Source organism: Parambassis ranga, chromosome 5 (genome assembly GCF_900634625.1).
Source record: "Parambassis ranga chromosome 5, fParRan2.1, whole genome shotgun sequence".
Taxonomy (NCBI): domain Eukaryota; kingdom Metazoa; phylum Chordata; class Actinopteri; family Ambassidae; genus Parambassis; species Parambassis ranga.
In genome coordinates this window covers 18,930,641-18,947,264 of record NC_041026.1, presented here as the reverse complement: position 1 = coordinate 18,947,264, position 16,624 = coordinate 18,930,641, and the positions used below count along the sequence as shown (strand labels likewise).

Sequence of the window (16,624 nt, the reverse complement as noted above, 5' to 3'; positions counted from 1 at the left end):
GCAGCAGGAGTCTGTTGCTGAAGCTGCTTCTCAGTCTGTCCACAGTGTTGTGGAGAGGGTGCCTTTTTGATGAATTTGTCCAGTCTGTTGGCATCCTTTGCTTTAATGCCTGATCCCCAGCACACCACAGCAAAGATGGTGCTCGCCATGACAGACTGGTAGAACATGTGGAGCATACTGCTGCAGACATTGAAGGACCTGAGTCTCCTCAGGAAGTACAGTCTGCTCATGCCCGTCTTGTACACAGCCTCAGTGTTTGTAGACCACTCCAGTTTATTGTCCAGTTGGACCCCCAGTAACTTGTAAGATGAGACTATGTCCACATCTTTCCCATTGATACAGACTGGGCAGGGCGGGGGCTTTTCCCTGCTGTAGTCCACCACCATTTCCTTTGTCTTGGCCACGTTCAGCTGCAGGTGATTCTCCCCACACCACCTGACAAATTACTCCACAAGGTCCCTGTACTCATCCTCCCGTCCATTCTCCACACACCCAACTATGGCTGTCGTCCGAGTACTTCTGAAGGTGACACAACTCAGAGCAGTACAGCTGTGTTACCCAAAGAATTGTACGATAAACTAAAATTATAAACTAGTTTGTCACACCAGCAGTAACACCGTTTTGATCGGGGTGTAATGAACATACGATGGTATTGCAAATGTAATACAAAATATTAAAAACAATTGGGGTAACGGTTACTTTTGTTTGTATTTTTATTCAAAAACATGTATTTAACAAAACGATAAATACAACTTAGAATTTATCAGAACAAAACTACTACGGTCAATGAGATTCTAGGTGGAAATTAAAGACAAAAAACAAATGCAGAGGCAAAGCATGGAACATGGAGCACGAGCTGACTCGTGTTCACAGACATCTTTAACATCTCTCTGGAGTCATGCCATGTGCCAGCCTTTTCAAATCCTCCAGTTCCCAAGAAGCCAAGGATCACTGGTCTTAATGACTACAGACCTGTGGCACTGACGTCTGTAGTCATGAAGTCCTTTGAGCGCCTGGTACTGTCCCACCTCAAGACCATCACAGCCCCCCTGCAGTTCGCCTACAGAGCCAATAGATCTGTGGACGATGCTGTCAACCTGGCTCTTCACTACCTCCTGCAGCATCTGGACCGTGTGGTGTTCTGGTGTGCTGACAACAAGCTGGAGCTGAATGCCCAAAGACAGTGGAGATGACTGTAGACTTTTGGAAAGTGCCAGCTCCATCACCCCCCCTCACCCTGACAGACACCCCACAGTGGACTCTTTCCGCTTCCTGGGTACCACCATCACCCAGGACCTCAAGTGGAAGCTCACCAACAGCTCCCTCATCAAAAAGGCCCAGCAGAGGATGTACTTCCTGCGGCAGCTGAGGAAACTCAAGGTGCCAGCCAGAATGATGGTTCAGTTCTACACGGCCATCATTGAGTCCATCCTCACCTCCTCCATCAGTGTGGTACGCTGGGGCCACTGCCAGGGACAGGCACAGACTGCAGCGTGTTGTGCGCTCTGCTGAGAAGGTGATAGGCTGCAGCTTGCCATCTATCCAAGACCTGTACGTCTCCAGGACTCTGAGGCGTGCAGGTCGGATCACAGCTGACCCTTCTCACCCTGGACACGGACTCTTTGAGCCACTCCCTTCAGGCAGGAGGTTACGGTCCATTCGGACCAGAACCTCACGCCACAAGAACTGCTTCTTCCCCTCTGCTGTTGGACTGACTGAACTGTAATTAATGCACTGCTCTGCACTGTCACTTCACAAGGTCACTTTAGTATAGTCACTGCATATTGATGACTATTTGCACTGTTTACTCCATCTAGCACTGCTTGTACACTAGTACCACCTCACCGACCCATGTGGTACCTATTACATTATTACACTGTTCCACTCGTTCATATAAGGGTCTATGTTTGCCATTACAACCGCCACTCATTTTATGTTCTGTTCATTGTATGTCTGTTATGCCATGTCTGTTATGCCATGTCAACTTAGCCTTACCTTAGTTTATTTACCTTAATTTTATCTTAGTTCTATCTTATTTCATGTAATTATTATATGTTCTATGTATGCACCAATCACTAAGGCAAATTCCTAGTAATGTGAATCCCCTTACTTACATGGGAATAAACACGATTCTGATTCTGATTCTGAACATGGTGGAGACAACAGTGAACCAACAAGCCCTCTGAACCGGTTTATTTCATAAACTTGTTATGCTGGTCTTGGAGAATTTTTGCCGAGGACTTAGCATCATAGAACAGCTCGTTGATCTCTTCCACCTGCTCTCTCTCCACAGACTCTTTACCCTGAACACGGCCCAGCAGACTGGCTGGTGTGAGCAGCTGTAAAGCGTACCTGAGAGGAAATAGGAGACATATGAGCCATTGTGTAGACTATAGGTCAGGTCACGATAGACAAAAGGGAATAAAACTGGATCACTATTGACAATGGTTATGAGGCCACTCAGTTTCTTACTATTCCATTATGCTTAAAATGCTGGTTTGTACCTGAGGGTGCTCTTGGTGCCAATCTCTGCCAGGTTTGTAAGAGCCTCCTCACTGGTACTGATTCCCTCAGTCTGAGCGCGGATCTTGATGATCTACAAATCAGTCTCATTAGTAACATAGACCAGATGCAATATATCATAAATGTTTAGTTTTGAATCTCAGATTCACCTGTTTCATTTCCTGTGGTGTGTACAACATGGTGCGGATTATCATGACTCTGTCGAGCAGGTCCAGAGGAATGCCGTGTGGAGAGCTGATGTCCTCTGTCCCCCTGGTGAACAACAATAGATTGTTCACACACAAAAAACTTGGTAGAGGAATTTCTCACTATAACACTCAGTTTACTATTTACCTGATTAAACAGTTTCCCCTGTTTGAAGCAAACACAACAATTGGGGTGATGGTGCTCTCCAGTGCTCGATGGAGATACGTGAAGCATTCAATGTCCAGCATGTGCACCTCATCTATAAACAGCACACCAGGTACGAGCTCAGCTATGCCCTGGTCGATATACCGGTTCACCACCTTGTTGATCTCAGCACGCAGCTTATCTGGAGTGAGAAAGAAAACAGTCGGTCTCCAATAAAACTCCACTGATGATGCTTGTGACATTTGGATTGAGGCATCTCTGTCTACCTGTGATTTCAGTCTTTTTGGGTTTCATAAGTTGTCCCATCATGGAGAGAATGTCCTGGCCTCCCTGAGATTTTACAGCCAGCGGTTATTAAAGAGTGACTACATAACACATACACATTTGATGTTACTGTATTACTGCAGGTACCTGGGGTCTGGCATTTGCAACATCCAAGTCATGCAGTGTGACATCCTGGACGATCTCCTTCTTTTTGTGGACATCCCCTTTAGGGAGTGGAACATACTCTTCTGCCTCTAGGTCAAACTCTGTAGCAAAGGTGTCACAGCGGCCTTGTCTCTGCAAAGATACAGAAATAAACACATTAATCATAGAACCTACCTCTTAACAAAAAACAATGTCTTACACTACTCAGGTCAACAAAGACATAGGCACACTGAAAGAGGGAGAGCAGGTGTATGTTTGAACCCAGTGCCAGCCCATCGCAGAAAGGAGGGCATGAGGCTGTGGCTGAGGGATGAAAGAGTTTGAGAAAGTAAGTCAACTACAGCCTCCCCATGCCCCTAGCCCACCGGTACCGATTAAAAAGCCATCATCACAGCCTGTCAACAGGGGCCGCAAGCCCCATGGTTGGAAAAGAGGGATGTGAAAGATAGGGAGATAAGAGTGGCCACGAAGAGCTGCAGGAATGAGGCTCATTCCAGAGTACAGCGAAATACAGCAGAGCTTTTATATAGAGCTGAGACAGATGAAAGCGCACAACTATGAGAGGAGGACAGAAACATTCGGCTTGGGTCCAACCAAGTTTTTAGACAATTTTTGTTTTAAAGTCTAGTATATAGTGAATAAAATATTATTAATTATAAAACCAGTAGTATTACTAATAGTAGTCCTGATAAAAATGCATTAAAGTAGTACAACTCACCTTGACGGCTCCACTGTTTGCTTCAATGTAGATGACGTCTCCCACCTCTACACGCTCTTTCTGAAGACTCTCGTAAATACTGGGATCCAGCTAAAGAAACAACGTGTTGTTTTAGAAACATTCTGACACTGTTTGTACATGGCCGAAATGTTTTTACAATCAACAGGACAGCCACACATAAAGTGGATATAAAGAGAAGTTTAACCTTGAGCTGTTTTGTGCCTTTCCCTGTCTTTAGGCCGATGATGACGTGGCTGATGGTTTTTCCATAACCACCCATGGGATTCTCTGTCTCACAGGGGGTCAGCTCTGTCACCTCGCCTTCATACACTTCCTTTGTTTCTTTGATACGCAGTCCTGAAAAGTAAGCAGCATCACAGTCATACATGCACAAGGTACAGAGTGGGAAATTAATTGGGCCTTTATATTCCTGTATCATGTAAGCCGCCACATCCTTTAGACTCCTGAACAATGTATTTTATTCCATGCATGCCCATGAGATGCCTGGGCATCATTCAGTGTAACACGATCACACTCTTGTACCTCTTTCATGCAGCCCTGAGCATGTGTGGTACACAGGTGCCTGATCCTCAGTGCTGAGGGTCAGAGAGCAGTGAGTAAAGCCGAGGACTGTCTGTCACAAAGCTGTTATTGACAAGGTGGTGACAGCCTTCATATAAAACCCACTCCCCCTGCACATTCTCTTAGATTGTGCTGATGGCCACCACTCTCTATCTAAGCTCCATTTCCTCCCCATTCACAACAGTACCATCATCAGCACTACTTCTACAATTCGACAATCATCTTCATAAACCCGCTTTCAAGTGTTGCCTTTCAGTTCATGACAGCAGTGTCAGCAAGACACCTTGCTGCTCCTTTCCAAGGACTTCTAAAAATGTCCCTTTACAGCATAAGAACAGTATGGTGCCAACAGTATCATTGCAGCTAAAGTTGTAAATTAACTGGCAGCATTCAAAATGGTACACATTAAGTAAAACCTTGGTAAAGTTACTTTGTTCAAATAAAATAGACAAATGGTAAGAATCTATAACTTTGGACACAAAGAAATCACCAAAAAGTACATTATACTTACCAATTGCCCTCCTGAAATTCTCCATCAATACTTCTGTTTTTTTAATCTCAGATGAGTATACCTCACTGCCAACCATGGGGCAGAAAGGCACTTTGTTTCCCAGCTCCTGTGCTACAGCCAGGGCAAGGGCAGTCTGAAAGTGGGGAAGAAACAATGACAGGCAAGAGTCATTATCTGCTGCAACAACAACATGAAGCGACAGTGAAGTTAAGCTTTACTCCTTCCTTTTTACCTAATAAACATTGGACAACTCACCTTTCCTGTACCAGGTGGCCCTGCGAGTAAGACTGCCCTTCCGGCCATCTTTTTTGAGCGGATCAGGTCAACGATGATGCCACATGCCTGGAGGATGATTAAAATTCATATGTTATGAAGAACACTCAATGGTAAAATGTGAGCAGTGACCAGCATTAATGTCAATTTAGAGACATTAAGACAAAGTGCATCAGATTTCCCATCCGATGATAATTAGTAGTTTCTTTAATTCCCAGTCTTGGTTTTCAACCTGTGACCACTCTGATAATACACATATCATAAGACTGTAATAATAATAATATGGCAATTTATTTACTTTAGTCTAAAATATATTTGCAATTGTAAAATTAGATGCACTGGCATTACGTTTTCCATCCAAGTAACTCAAGGCGATGATATCTATTCACGATAATCATATAGCTGGTAGTTTGTGAAATGTATGACATACTGTACTTAATAAGTAATAAGTAACTACAAAAGCATTTCCTGAAGAAAATGCAAGTTTGATTGCTGCTGTGCAGCTGAAGCATTGCTTTGAATGCTGATGTGAAGGATTGCTCTGAATTGCTGGAGAATCTGCAATCTGAATTTAATTTGCTGAAACACGGTTAAGAATTTGAAAAGATGAAGCTCTTATTTTGAAAAGTAGAAAATGTTTGAATATTAGAAAGAAGAAGAAGAAGAAACAACTTAAGACAAGAACAGTATGAAGTCACTGACCTTAAAGAATAGCCTGTGAATATACCATATGAAAGGTCTGAGGCTGGAATAATACCATAAGCTTATAAGAAGCACAGGCTGTGTGATTTTAATGTGGAAAAGTAGTATACAGCTGAAGGATGATCAATATGACAGATATAATGCTTAAAATCTGATAAAGACTACAAATATGGCTGCTTTGTATGCTTCTTGTGTGTCAGCCTGTCACTTAAGGTAAGTCCTGTGCAGACCAGCTGTGTGGAGTTATGGAGCATGTCTTTAATCTGAGCCTCAAGCTGGGGGTGGTACCACAGCTCTGGAAGACCGGCAGCACTGTGAGAATCACCTTCTTTGATTTTTCCCAGTGCTTTCAACACCATCCAGCCGGCGATCCTGAAGGACAAACTGGAGCAGACAGGGGTGGACCACCTGCTGTCAGAGTGGATCAGGGACTACCTCACAAACTGACCACAGTTTGTGAGAGCCCAGAACTGTGTCTGACCTGCTCACCTGTAGCACAGGTGCCCCTCAGGGGACTGTCCTGGCCCCCTTCCTCTTCACCCTCTTCACCCTCCAGGGCAGTCTGCCGGTGAAGATCCAGGGAATGGACATTGAGCAGGTGGACTCTTACAAATACCTGGGTGTTCACCTCAACAACAAACTGGACTGGACTCACAACACAGACGCACTGTACAGGAAGGGCCAGAGCAGGCTCTACCTGCTGAGGAGACTGCGGCCTTTTGGAGTGAAAGGGGCACTCCTGAAGACCTTTTATGACTCTGTGGTGGCATCAGTCATCCTGTACGGTGTGGTCTGCTGGAACAGCAGCATCACTGAGAGGGAGAGGAAGAAGCTGGACAGAGTGATCAGGAAGTCCAGCTCTGTCCTGGGCTGCTCTCTGGACTCAGTGCAGGAGGTGGGTACAGGAGGGTCCTTTTATCAGCGACATCACCGTGCAAACGGAATCCGCTTTTGCTGTACTAAGCAGCATGCAATAAACTAAGCGAACCATTATATATTTAGCTCTTAAATTGTTCAACGTATTTACAGTGAAAGGGAAACATTACCTCTCTTGCAGCCTCCTGGCCGACCAGTCCACATGCAGTCTGTTTAGCATACCCGGCCTCGTCTAGCCCCAGTCCTTTTACGTGAGTATGAGAGGCGATCCTCTGGGTTTTTGTGGTGCTTTTTACCTCCTCGATCTTCATAGTTGTGTTATTTCTACAAATATGTGTTATTAAGATTACAAGATACACTACTGACACATAAACTGCCCCCTATGTTCTATTCTCTATCTGCCCGCCGCAATCGGCGCCGAAGCTCAAAACACAAGGAAATTGGTTTCCATGTGGGTTACTAGGGAAAATGAGAGGAAGTGATACCTTAAAGTACCGCCTCTTTGGACTAACCCGACAAATGATTGGACGCTGTCATGTCTGTTAAAGCGTTCATTCGTTAAGGTTGTGTCAATCATTTTCTACCAGCCGTAACCCCGCCCTCTCGTTTCCGTTTGTGCTACAGTTGCTGTGTCGTAGTAGAAACAGCCAGAAACTTGTCATTGTGTGAATTGTAGTGTTTGCAGTGTGCAGGACGACAACGATAGAGGGTTTTCGTTTATATTTCACTGCCACGTCATGATTTAAATATTAATATAATGGTCTTGTTTATGCTCGGGTCAGCTACGAAATCAGTTCCGCTTTAGCATGTTGACCCGAGGATGCAGCGCACAGACACCAGGGGAAGATATTTTCACCTGTTTCCATGAAAAGTAAAGTCATGCTTATTGCTAACTATACTTTGTTAGTATCACACTATTAATAGTCAATGGCTTGACGTTTTCGGTATTCATGTTAACAAACGCCAACGAATAGAAAGTCTGTAGTTAGCAAACAACACCGGACACTGGACATGCCTCTCTGATCCGGACAATCATTGGAAGTGAGCTCTGATGTTTTAGGAAGTGGTGCCAAATGTAATGCAGATCACAGTACAGTATAACAGGGCAGGAAACGGTCAGGTCACAGTGACCATAACACCTGTTGTATGAGCAAACAGACTACAGTAACTAGCAATGCACAGATTTACCACTACTGGGCTGGTTTTATTTTTAAGTACTTCACAGTCTGTCTGTGGATGCTCTCATTCATCCAGGTTATGATCCAAGAGCTTAAATCGAGGCAACATGACTCACGGATCTTTTTTTTCAGTGAGTCCAGTCACCTCGAAAATGTTTTTTTTTTCATTTGCTAAACACTAAATCACCCTCAAATGTAACAAATATAATACAAGTAGATTGCTTGAAGCCATTCAAACACTGAATGCTGCTGTATGTCATGTTGTAAATTAAACCTATGAGCCACTGGGGTGGCACATGCTGTAGATTATGGGGGTGGAAAAGTATATGGATTGGGGTATGTATTAAACTTCCCCTCAAGTCCCAAGTGGCAAGAAAACAGGAAAGAAAGGGAGCCAAATAGAAGGAGAGAAAAGAGGGTAGCACAGGAAAGAGAGACTGCCAAAGTCAGGAAATATAACAATTATAACAATTATACCTCAACTTGTTAACAGTAGACTAAATATAACTTTAAAACTAACAGTTTTTATTTCTGAAATTAATTTACAATTACAGCAAAATAAACTCCTGGCCAAATTAGGCATGCTTAATTTTTAAGGAGCTCATTTTTTAAATGTGACATTTTAGCAGCTGTAAAAATGTTTTGGGACATATTTAGTCTCCTGAAAATTAATCGAACATCTAAAAATCTGTTCACAAAGTAATAACTGTCCAGAGAACAGCGGCTAGAGAGTACCACGTGACGTGACAATCCAACGTCGAAGGTGAGGACTGCTCTGGCTTAAGAGAGCCACCTGCAGAAAACCAGATCAGGTAAGTCCACCCACAGTAGGTCCAGCCCACGCCTCCAGCCGAAAGGACGACAGAGCCTCCTACAGGAAGGAGGGACAAAAAGCACCAAGCACCACAAAATACAAACAGCAACCCAACACACAACAGTATTCACATTTCTGCAACAGTAATGAGTGATCAATCATATCAAAAGCTTTGCTCAAATCTATAAAAACCCCAATAGCATATTGCTTATTATCTATTGCTGTTGATATATTTTCCACAAAATCCATCACTGTGAAAGATGTAGATCTATTACCGTTACTTCTAAAGCCATTTTGCTGTTCATTCAGTAAGTTATTTTTCTCTATAAAACTGTCTAGTCTTATAACAAATAATTTTTCAAGTAATTGACATAATAAAGAGACTGGTCTATAGTTTGAAACAATATCCTTTTGTCCATTTTTATAAACAGGAAAAACCTTTGCCAGTTTCATTTTCTTTGGAAAAGTTCCAGTTGAAAAAGAGATGTTACATATATGTTAAGGGTTAACTATACAATCAATAACAGTTTTAATTATTGACATGTCAGTGTTGTTTGAGTCTGTGGATTTTTTGTTCTTAAACTTTCTAACTACTTCTAACACATCACTCTCACACACTCCCCCAAGAAACATGGAACTGCAGTTATTGACAGAAGTATTAAAGTCTTTTACCTTCCCATCATTTTGTGGAATTACTTTTGCTAAATTTGGACCCACACTTACAAAAACATTCTTAAATATGTTAACAATCTCCCGAATGGTATCTGTAACAGAACCATCTTTTCTAACAGTGTGAGTAGGGAAAGATTTGCATTTGTGCTGTTTAAGCACTTTTTTTAATAACACCCCATGTTGCTTTCATATTAGTTTTATATTTGTGCATTAATTACTGTACTAATAGTACTGTAGTACTGTAGTAACAGTAGTAGTGTAGTAATACTGTTTTTGTTCTCTCAAAATAGCTGTCAATTTATTTTTATATTTGTCCCCTTTATCCTTAGTTTAGTGCTTTATATACTCTCTGTACAGCTGATTTTTCTTTTTACAAGCTTTTTCCAAGCCATTTGTTATCCAAGGTTTCCTTATCTTATTAGCCTTTAGTCTCATTTCTTTTACTGGACAATGGTGATTGTAAAATAACATAAACATCTCCAAAGATGCATTGTAAGCACTGTTAATGTTGTTTACATATATTTCTTGCCAATTATGACTTGTCAGTTCTGATTTAAAAGCTTCTATTGCTTCTGGTGTTCTCAGTCTAACCAGACTGTTAGTCTCATTGAGTCTTTGTTTTAGCTTCCTAGACTCCAAAACAGCAAAGACAGGCAAGTGATCACTTATATCTGTCACTAATAATCCACCTATACTATACCACCTATAATAATTTGATAATTGACATGTGTTACACAAAGAATTACCATATGATAAACTAAAATTATAAACTAGTTTGTCACACCAGAAGTAACACTGTTTTGATCGCGATGTAATGAACATACGATGGTATTAAAAATGTAATACAAAATATTAAAAACAACTGGGGTAACGGTTACTTTTGTTTGTATTTTTATTCAAAAACATGTATTTAACAAAACAATGAATACAACTTAGAATTTAATGAGATGCTAAGTGGAAATTAAAGACAAAAAACAAATGCAGAGGCAAAGCATGGAACATGGTGGAGACAACAGTGAACCAACAAGCCCTCTGAACCGGTTTATTTCATAAACTTGTGATGCTGGTCTTGGAGAATTTTTGCCGAGGACTTAGCATCATAGAACAGCTCGTTGATCTCTTCCACCTGCTCTCTCTCCACAGACTCTTTACCCTGAACACGGCCCAGCAGACTGGCTGGTGTGAGCAGCTGTAAAGCGTACCTGAGAGGAAATAGGAGACATATGAGCCACTATGTAGACTATAGGTCAGGTCACGATAGACAAAAACGGAATAAAACTGGATCACTATTGACAATGGTTATGAGGCCACTCAGTTTCTTACTATTCCATTATGCTTAAAATGCTGGTTTGTACCTGAGGGTGCTCTTGGTGCCAATCTCTGCCAGGTTTGTAAGAGCCTCCTCACTGGTACTGATTCCCTCAGTCTGAGCGCGGATCTTGATGATCTACAAATCAGTCTCATTAGTAACATAGACCAGATGCAATATATCATAAATGTTTAGTTTTGAATCTCAGATTCACCTGTTTCATTTCCTGTGGTGTGTACAACATGGTGCGGATTATCATGACTCTGTCGAGCAGGTCCAGAGGAATGCCGTGTGGAGAGCTGATGTCCTCTGTCCCCCTGGTGAACAACAATAGATTGTTCACACACAAAAAACTTGGTAGAGGAATTTCTCACTATAACACTCAGTTTACTATTTACCTGATTAAACAGTTTCCCCTGTTTGAAGCAAACACAACAATTGGGGTGATGGTGCTCTCCAGTGCTCGATGGAGATACGTGAAGCATTCAATGTCCAGCATGTGCACCTCATCTATAAACAGCACACCAGGTACGAGCTCAGCTATGCCCTGGTCGATATACCGGTTCACCACCTTGTTGATCTCAGCACGCAGCTTATCTGGAGTGAGAAAGAAAACAGTCTGTCTCCAATAAAACTCCACTGATGATGCTTGTGACATTTGGATTGAGGCACCTCTGTCTACCTGTGATTTCAGTCTTTTTGGGTTTCATAAGTTGTCCCATCATGGAGAGAATGTCCTGGCCTCCCTGAGATTTTACAGCCAGCGGTTATTAAAGAGTGACTACATAACACATTTGATGTTACTGTATTACTGCAGGTACCTGGGGTCTGGCATTTGCAACATCCAAGTCATGCAGTGTGACATCCTGGACGATCTCCTTCTTTTTGTGGACATCCCCTTTAGGGAGTGGAACATACTCTTCTGCCTCTAGGTCAAACTCTGTAGCAAAGGTGTCACAGCGGCCTTGTCTCTGCAAAGTTACAGAAATAAACACATTAATCATAGAACCTACCTCTTAACAAAAAACAATGTCTTACACTACTCAGGTCAACAAAGACATAGGCACACTGAAAGAGGGAGAGCAGGTGTATGTTTGAACCCAGTGCCAGCCCGTCGCAGAAAGGAGGGCATGAGGCTGTGGCTGAGGGATGAAAGAGTTTGAGAAAGTAAGTCATGACTTTGCTGTCAACAGTTACAAATGTGTCACACAGCCATCCAACTACAGCCTCCCCATGCCCCTAGCCCACCTGTACCGATTAAAGGAGCTGTCCTTGCAGCCTGTCAACAGGGGCCACAAGCCCCATGGTTGGAAAAGAGGGATGTGAAAGATAGGGAGATAAGAGTGGCCACAGAGAGCTGCAGGAATGAGGCTCATTCCAGAGTACAGCGAAATACAGCAGAGCTTTTATATAGAGCTGAGACAGATGAAAGCGCACAACTATGAGAGGAGGACAGAAAACATTCGGCTTGGGTCCAACCAAGTTTTTAGACAATTTTTGTTTTAAAGTCTAGTATATAGTGGATAAAATATTATTAATTATAAAACCAATAGTATTACTAATAGTAGTACTGATAAAAATGCATTAAAGTAGTACAACTCACCTTGACGGCTCCACTGTTTGCTTCAATGTAGATGACGTCTCCCACCTCTACACGCTCTTTCTGAAGACTCTCGTAAATACTGGGATCCAGCTAAAGAAACAACATGTTGTTTTAGAAACATTCTGACACTGTTTGTACATGGCTGAAATGTTTTTACAATCAACAGGACAGCCACACATAAAGTGGATATAAAGAGAAGTTTAACCTTGAGCTGTTTTGTGCCTTTCCCTGTCTTTAGGCCGATGATGACGTGGCTGATGGTTTTTCCATAACCACCCATGGGATTCTCTGTCTCACAGGGGGTCAGCTCTGTCACCTCGCCTTCATACACTTCCTTTGTTTCTTTGATACGCAGTCCTGAAAAGTAAGCAGCATCACAGTCATACATGCACAAGGTACAGAGTGGGAAATTAATTGGGCCTTTATATTCCTGTATCATGTAAGCCGCCACATCCTTTAGACTCCTGAACAATGTATTTTATTCCATGCATGCCCATGAGATGCCTGGGCATCATTCAGTGTAACACGATCACACTCTTGTACCTCTTCCATGCAGCCCTGAGCATGTGTGGTACACAGGTGCCTGATCCTCAGTGCTGAGGGTCAGAGAGCAGTGCGTAAAGCCGAGGACTGTCTGTCACAAAGCTGTTATTGACAAGGTGGTGACAGCCTTCATATAAAACCCACTCCCCCTGCACATTCTCTTAGATTGTGCTGATGGCCACCGCTCTCCAAGCTCCATTTCCTCCCCATTCACAACAGTACCATCATCAGCACTACTTCTACAATTCGACAATCATCTTCATAATCCCGCTTTCAAGTGTTGCCTTTCAGTTCATGACAGCAGTGTCAGCTTGCTGCTCCTTTCCAAGGACTTCTAAAAATGTCCCTTTACAGCATAAGAACAGTATGGTGCCAACAGTATCGTTGCAGCTAAAGTTGTAAATTAACTGGCAGCATTCAAAATGGTACACATTAAGTAAAACCTTGGTAAAGTTACTTTGTTCAAATAAAATAGACAAATGGTAAGAAACTATAACTTTGGACACAAAGAAATCACCAAAAAGTACATTATACTTACCAATTGCCCTCCTGAAATTCTCCATCAATACTTCTGTTTTTTTAATCTCAGATGAGTATACCTCACTGCCAACCATCGGGCAGAAAGGCACTTTGTTTCCCAGCTCCTGTGCTACAGCCAGGGCAAGGGCAGTCTGAAAGTGGGGAAGAAAAAATGACAGGCAGGTGTCATTATCTGCTGCAACAACAACATGAAGCGACAGTGAAGCTAAGCTTTACTCCTTCCTTTTTACCTAATAAACATTGGACAACTCACCTTTCCTGTACCAGGTGGCCCTGCGAGTAAGACTGCCCTTCCGGCCATCTTTTTTGAGCGGATCAGGTCAACAATGATGCCACATGCCTGGAGGATGATTAAAATTCATATGTTATGAAGAACAGTCAATGGTAAAATGTGAGCAGTGACCAGCATTAATGTCAATTTAGAGCAGAGACATTAAGACAAAGTGCATCAGATTTCCCATCCGATGTTACTAAGAATTAGTAGTTTCTTTAATTCCCAGTCTTGGTTTTCAACCTGTGACCACTCTGACAATACACATATCATAAGACTGTAATAATAATAATATGGCAATTTATTTACTTTAGTGTAAAAATATATTTGCAATTGTAAAATTAGATGCACTGGTATTACTTTTTCCATCCAAGTAACTCAAGGTGATGATATCTATTCACGATAATCATATAGCTGGTAGTTTGTGAAAATTTATGACATACTGTACTTAATAAGTAATAAGTAACTAGAAAAGCATTTCCTGAAGAAAATGCAAGTTTGATTGCTGCTGTGCAGCTGAAGCATTGCTTTGAATGCAGATGTGAAGGATTGCTCTGAATTGCTGGAGAATCTGCAACCTGAATTTAATTTGCTGAAACACGGTTAAGAATTTGAAAAGATGAAGCTCTTATTTTGAAAAGTAGAAAATGTTTGAATATTAGAAAGAAGAAGAAGAAGAAACAACTTAAGACAAGAACAGTATGAAGTCACTGACCTTAAAGAATAGTGTGAATATACCATATGAAAGGTCTGAGGCTGGAATAATACCATAAGCTTATAAGAAGCACAGGCTGTGTGAGTTGAATGTGGAAAAGTAGTATACAGCTGAAGGATGATCAATATGACAGATATAATGCTTAAAATCTGATAAAGACTACAAATATGGCTGCTTTGTATGTTTCTTGTGTGTCAGCCTGTCACCATGGTAACATCCCTGCCTCCCTGCCTGTATCCATGGCACGGCTGTGTGGCAGTATTTTTTTGCAGCTACGTGCAAAACTTGTCATGCTCAAATTTCCCGAGGAGGCACAGAGACAAGGAAGTTTAATACGACCAACCTCATCGCACATTTGAAGCAGCACCACAAACAACAATATGAAGAGTTTCAGATCACCGAGGCGAAAAAACAAACAACCTCAAACAACCAATGCTGGGAGAAACTATTCAAAACCGTGACAAACTCCCACGGGACAGCAAAAGGGCATTAGCTATAACAGAAACGATACCAATTTATTGTGCTTGATGACCGACCCCTGTCTGTGGTGAGTAATGTCAGGTTCAAACGCTTAATTGAGCACCTCGAGCCTCGCTATATTATCCCTAGCCGCCACTCCATTGTCGACAAAACTATGACCCAGATGCATGTAGAAGTTAAGACGTTTATCGCCAGACACATAGAGAAAGCTAATGCTGTTAGCTTCACCACCGACATCTGGACCTCAAGCCATTCTCCGCTGTCCTTATTGAGTCTGACTGCGCACTGGATAGACGATGAGTTTACATTGCAGAGAGCAGTGTTACATGCACGAGAGTAACACTAGTGATAGTGAGCTTGCATTTTAAAAGTATAATTTGTTTTAATTTTATTACAGAGGTTATTTTTCAGGGTCTCCTAATTTATTTTTTACTTTTGTATTTTATTGAATTGTTAATAAATGGGTCTTTCTCATACCTACTGCTTCTGACAATTTATAAAGCCTTTTCTAACATTCCACTCTACAAAATTTGTAATTAAAGTATGTATGATATGTGTTGATTTAGTGTTTAGTGAATAACGATATTCATGGCTGCAATATCGGTATATATCGGAAGTGAAAAAGTTGTATCGGGACAGCCCTGCCCCTAACTGCAGCTCTCTCTGTCCCCCTCCTAATATGTAAAAACACCCTCTAAACAACTTCTGTTTTTGTCCAAACTGAAGCCTATGATTTTTATGTCTATGATCCCAAAGACGTGGAGATGGCGGTGAGTTAGAAAATATGGCTGCTCTTCTTCTATGTTTTTGGTTTTACATTATGTCTTAATGGTTGCTTTGCAGCAATCAAACTAATAATAAATAACATTGTTTTGCTTTTGGCCGTTAAGCAACAGACGTGAGGGTAAAATACGTTAATTAAACACATTAAACACAAGTAAAATAAAACAATATAAATGTGACATATATTTTATATAATTGGATGTTTTTCAGGTAAATCTTCTAAAACTCACATCACCTCTGAACTGAGAATGAAACTGCGACACCACAATGTTAACGGAATTAGCTTTTGCTGTACTAAACGGTATGATAAACTAAGTGAACCATGATATATTTAGCTCTTAAATTCTTCCTTCTAAGAATACAGGAACGACGTATTTACAGTGAAAGGGAAACATTACCTCTCTTGCAGCCTCCTGGCCGACCAGTCCACATGCAGTCTGTTTAGCATACCCGGCCTCGTCTAGCCCCAGTCCTTTTACGTGAGTATGAGAGGCGATCCTCTGGGTTTTTGTGGTGCTTTTTACCTCCTCGATCTTCATAGTTGTGTTATTTCTACAAATATGTGTTATTAAGATTACAAGATACACTACTGACACATAAACTGCCCCCTATGTTCTATTCTCTATCTGCCCGCCGCAATCGGCGCCGAAACTCAAAACACAAGGAAATTGGTTTCCATGTGGGTTACTAGGGAAAATGAGAGGAAGTGATACCTTAAAGTACCGCCTCTTTGGACTAACCCGACAAATGA

The 16,624-nt window shown here is 41.8% G+C and overlaps 2 protein-coding genes across 2 annotated transcripts; both read right to left on the bottom strand.

Annotated features, from left to right (window-relative positions):
- Nucleotides 1-2,178: 2,178 nt before the first annotated feature.
- Nucleotides 2,179-7,451, bottom strand: LOC114435986 (ruvB-like 1). Its single transcript, XM_028405996.1, has 11 exons — nt 7,136-7,451; nt 5,370-5,456; nt 5,115-5,247; nt 4,227-4,378; nt 4,022-4,111; nt 3,286-3,435; nt 3,141-3,204; nt 2,857-3,055; nt 2,673-2,775; nt 2,505-2,596; nt 2,179-2,352 (listed from the first exon to the last, which is right to left on the bottom strand). Exons 1-11 carry the CDS (start codon nt 7,274-7,276, stop codon nt 2,193-2,195), a joined length of 1,371 nt encoding a protein of 456 aa, XP_028261797.1. The 5' UTR covers nt 7,277-7,451; the 3' UTR covers nt 2,179-2,192.
- Nucleotides 7,452-10,503: 3,052 nt separating this feature from the next.
- On the bottom strand, nt 10,504-16,606 carry LOC114435725 (ruvB-like 1). The gene is made up of 11 exons (XM_028405654.1): nt 16,272-16,606; nt 13,878-13,964; nt 13,623-13,755; nt 12,747-12,898; nt 12,542-12,631; nt 11,760-11,909; nt 11,621-11,684; nt 11,337-11,535; nt 11,153-11,255; nt 10,985-11,076; nt 10,504-10,831 (listed from the first exon to the last, which is right to left on the bottom strand). Exons 1-11 carry the CDS (start codon nt 16,410-16,412, stop codon nt 10,672-10,674), a joined length of 1,371 nt encoding a protein of 456 aa, XP_028261455.1. The 5' UTR covers nt 16,413-16,606; the 3' UTR covers nt 10,504-10,671.
- Between the last annotated feature and the right edge of the window lie 18 nt (nt 16,607-16,624).

Excerpts from the sequence above, each read along its gene's own strand:
- LOC114435725 (XM_028405654.1), bottom strand. The coding sequence starts at position 16,412 with ATGAAGATCGAGGAGGTAAAAAGCACCACAAAAACCCAGAGGATCGCC. Across the intron at positions 13,965-16,271 it reads GCCAGGAGGCTGCAAGAGAG|GCATGTGGCATCATTGTTGA; the intron begins GTAATGTTTCCC and ends ATCATCCTCCAG. Across the intron at positions 11,077-11,152 it reads CACCACAGGAAATGAAACAG|ATCATCAAGATCCGCGCTCA; the intron begins GTGAATCTGAGA and ends ACTGATTTGTAG.
- LOC114435986 (XM_028405996.1), bottom strand. The coding sequence starts at position 7,276 with ATGAAGATCGAGGAGGTAAAAAGCACCACAAAAACCCAGAGGATCGCC. Across the intron at positions 4,112-4,226 it reads AAGGCACAAAACAGCTCAAG|CTGGATCCCAGTATTTACGA; the intron begins GTTAAACTTCTC and ends TTGTTTCTTTAG. Across the intron at positions 2,597-2,672 it reads CACCACAGGAAATGAAACAG|ATCATCAAGATCCGCGCTCA; the intron begins GTGAATCTGAGA and ends ACTGATTTGTAG.